Source organism: Triplophysa dalaica, chromosome 15 (genome assembly GCF_015846415.1).
Source record: "Triplophysa dalaica isolate WHDGS20190420 chromosome 15, ASM1584641v1, whole genome shotgun sequence".
NCBI classification, from domain to species: Eukaryota; Metazoa; Chordata; class Actinopteri; order Cypriniformes; family Nemacheilidae; genus Triplophysa; species Triplophysa dalaica.
Window position 1 is genome coordinate 4,871,323 of NC_079556.1, and position 2,672 is coordinate 4,873,994.

Here is a 2,672-nt window from a genome sequence, read left to right on the forward strand (position 1 = left end):
TAACAATATCATTGTTAGAAGTGACATTTACTATACATCTGTGCAACGGAATGACAACACATTTTACTCCTACTCACATGGTACTTTACAATATTTACAAAATGTCCAAATTGTATTTGTGCAAGATTTTCCGGTCTCGTTTTCTATATATCAGCTGTCTGAATCCACGTCGCTTTTGCTCTCCTCAACTTTCTCTGTGGTTGCTTTCGTGGATTTGTTCCATTTCTGTGAGTTTTCTGATTCCTCTGACGATGACCTTTTCTGTCTTCTCCATTTTGCTCGTCTGTTTTTGAACCAAACCTAAGCGTGGACAAAATACAAAATGAACGATATGAATAAACGCACATTGTAATAATTATACAACCTGAGGTATTTAAATGCTCAAAATTATGCGGCCTGGTTCGTTGCGCACGAATTCTCTATTAAAATAAACGTATCTTTTAACGCTACAAATGTTTATGTTGGTCATCTTTTAAATATATATTTAAAATAATAACGCCAATAACCTTTTAAATGTGCATTTTAGAGGTCGGGCAACTATTATTGGTATTTAAAATAAATGAATAGCAGTGCGTAAATACATGAAGAATCTTCACAATATAATATATGATATACATTAAATATGCCTGGTTTGTTAGTATCACTCCTATGTTGTTTTGCAAGTGTTGTGAATAAGGGCAACTTAAATATAAAGTGTGAATAAGCATAAATGTTTTACTCACCTCTACTTTCTCTTCACGTAGGTGCACCTTCCGTGCCAACTGCTCTCTGGTGCCAACGTCAGGGTATTTTGTTTCTTGAAAAAGGTTCTCCAGGGCCTCCAGCTGCTCGTCAGTAAAGATGGTTCGGTGTCGTCTCTTGCGCCGACAGTGTAACTGGTTGAGTAGTTGCAGTTCTGTTCTAGACAACGTTCCCACGTTCATGTACGACATCATTTGATGTGGCACTGGAGAAATAAGCACTGATCCGGTACTGTCGTAGCCTTAAAATACAACAAAACCTATTTAAAGTACACTGCAGTCAGTCTTATGCTAAAAAAACTAGGCTACTAATACCTAAAAGCTTTTAATTTAATAAAACGTTTAACTTTTACTATTATAGTACAAGTTAAAAGTTTATCGTTTATTAAATTCAAAGCTTTTAAGTATTAGCCAGTAATTATCGTCTATATAACAAGCTTTAAAATACATGCGATTTATTAAATATTCATTGCATTAAATTATCACAATAGATGAATACTGAATAAAGAAAAGTAAACAAAATACCTGTAGGAATACACGGGCATTGCTGCGAACCAAGGGTTGGTATTGCGCTACAGCAAGCTGGCCCAGTCGGCCCTTGGACATGAAGTTGTCCATAATAGTAGTTGTTATAGCCTATCCTGGTTCCAGTCACCGATTGTAAACTAGGAGCTGGCGGCGCCGTGTGAGAGTAGAGTCCGTTAAATTCGCCAGCTGCTGCGTACAAGGATTCCGTCAAATTGGAGAACACAACCGGAGCATTCCGATGGAGCAGAACCGAGTCCTTGCAGCTGGGTCTCCCTGCCAAGATGCTGTCGATACTAAACATCCCAGCGGGCATCACAAACTAGAAGACGTTTGAGATTGGGTGTCGAAAAAATAGGCTTCTAAAATGTTCTCGTAGTCCTCTTGAAGATCACAGCTTTTCCTCATAGAGCGAATTATCAAACGTTTGTTTATCCTTTGGAATATAGTTACAGCGACCGAGCGTTTGCAACTGCTTCAGTAACTCGTTTGTGGCTCAGCTGAACTCCTGCTCTGTTTTATACCCGGCTGACGTCATTGAAGGATTTGTGAATGACTTCTCCAATAAGAGATTGGCTGGGTTTAGGGTTAGCACACAATGGCGTGAAAACCACCGATCTGTGTATTGAGAATTAATTTGATTAAGTTAATCCGTACTATTTGCTGATTTGTTTTAAAACTAATTGTTTAGCACCAGTCTGCCTTTTTAACGAGCTCACAATAATTCTGAAAACAAATAGAGCTATAAATTGATCGTACATTTTTGTCTGTTTTCATATCGTCTCATTAAGGGGAATCATTTTTTCAAACATGTTAAAATATTTATATGCGTAAAGATGAATTTGGTTCGTTTCCGTGTGGATGAGAGATGAGCGACTTCACAAACTACTTCTTAAAACTCTGAGTCAGAGCAGGTGAGCTTCATTTTTATTTCTAATTTGAAATTTACAACCACAGGCTCTCGGATCACAGGCTCACTATTAAATCATTTCTTTTTATAAGCCATGTAATATATTTTCTGTTTTCGTTTCTCTTGTAAACGAGGCGCTAAATAATAAAGTGCAAAACCTCTCCACCGATGTCCACGGATTCCGCTGCATTATAAAGCAGTGTATCCTAAATTGCTTAATAGTGCATGTTATTTGCAAAATGGTTGGTCTGACACGACTGTCGCGCTCTGTCCGCGGGAGATAATGCTGAGCAGATTAGCGTGTTTACTCCATCACGAGCGCATTCCCGGTAGGGAGGAAATCGCTTGTGTTAACTTAAAACACCTCCAATAAGCACGCGCTCAATGAACATATGACCCTCGCTGTGATAAGATAACGACCATTATCGACCCTATTCTTCAGCTCTAACACATACTTATTGCAATTACACTGGCTGATCAAATGAAATTTGCATGAG

General features: G+C 38.3%; 1 protein-coding gene across 1 annotated transcript; it reads right to left on the bottom strand.

The window, feature by feature from the left end:
• Positions 1-1,688, bottom strand: gsc (goosecoid). Its single transcript, XM_056768525.1, has 3 exons — positions 1,266-1,688; positions 723-982; positions 1-300 (listed from the first exon to the last, which is right to left on the bottom strand). The coding sequence occupies exons 1-3, from the start codon at positions 1,579-1,581 to the stop codon at positions 151-153; spliced, it is 726 nt and encodes a 241-aa protein (XP_056624503.1). The 5' UTR covers positions 1,582-1,688; the 3' UTR covers positions 1-150.
• Positions 1,689-2,672: the final 984 nt, after the last annotated feature.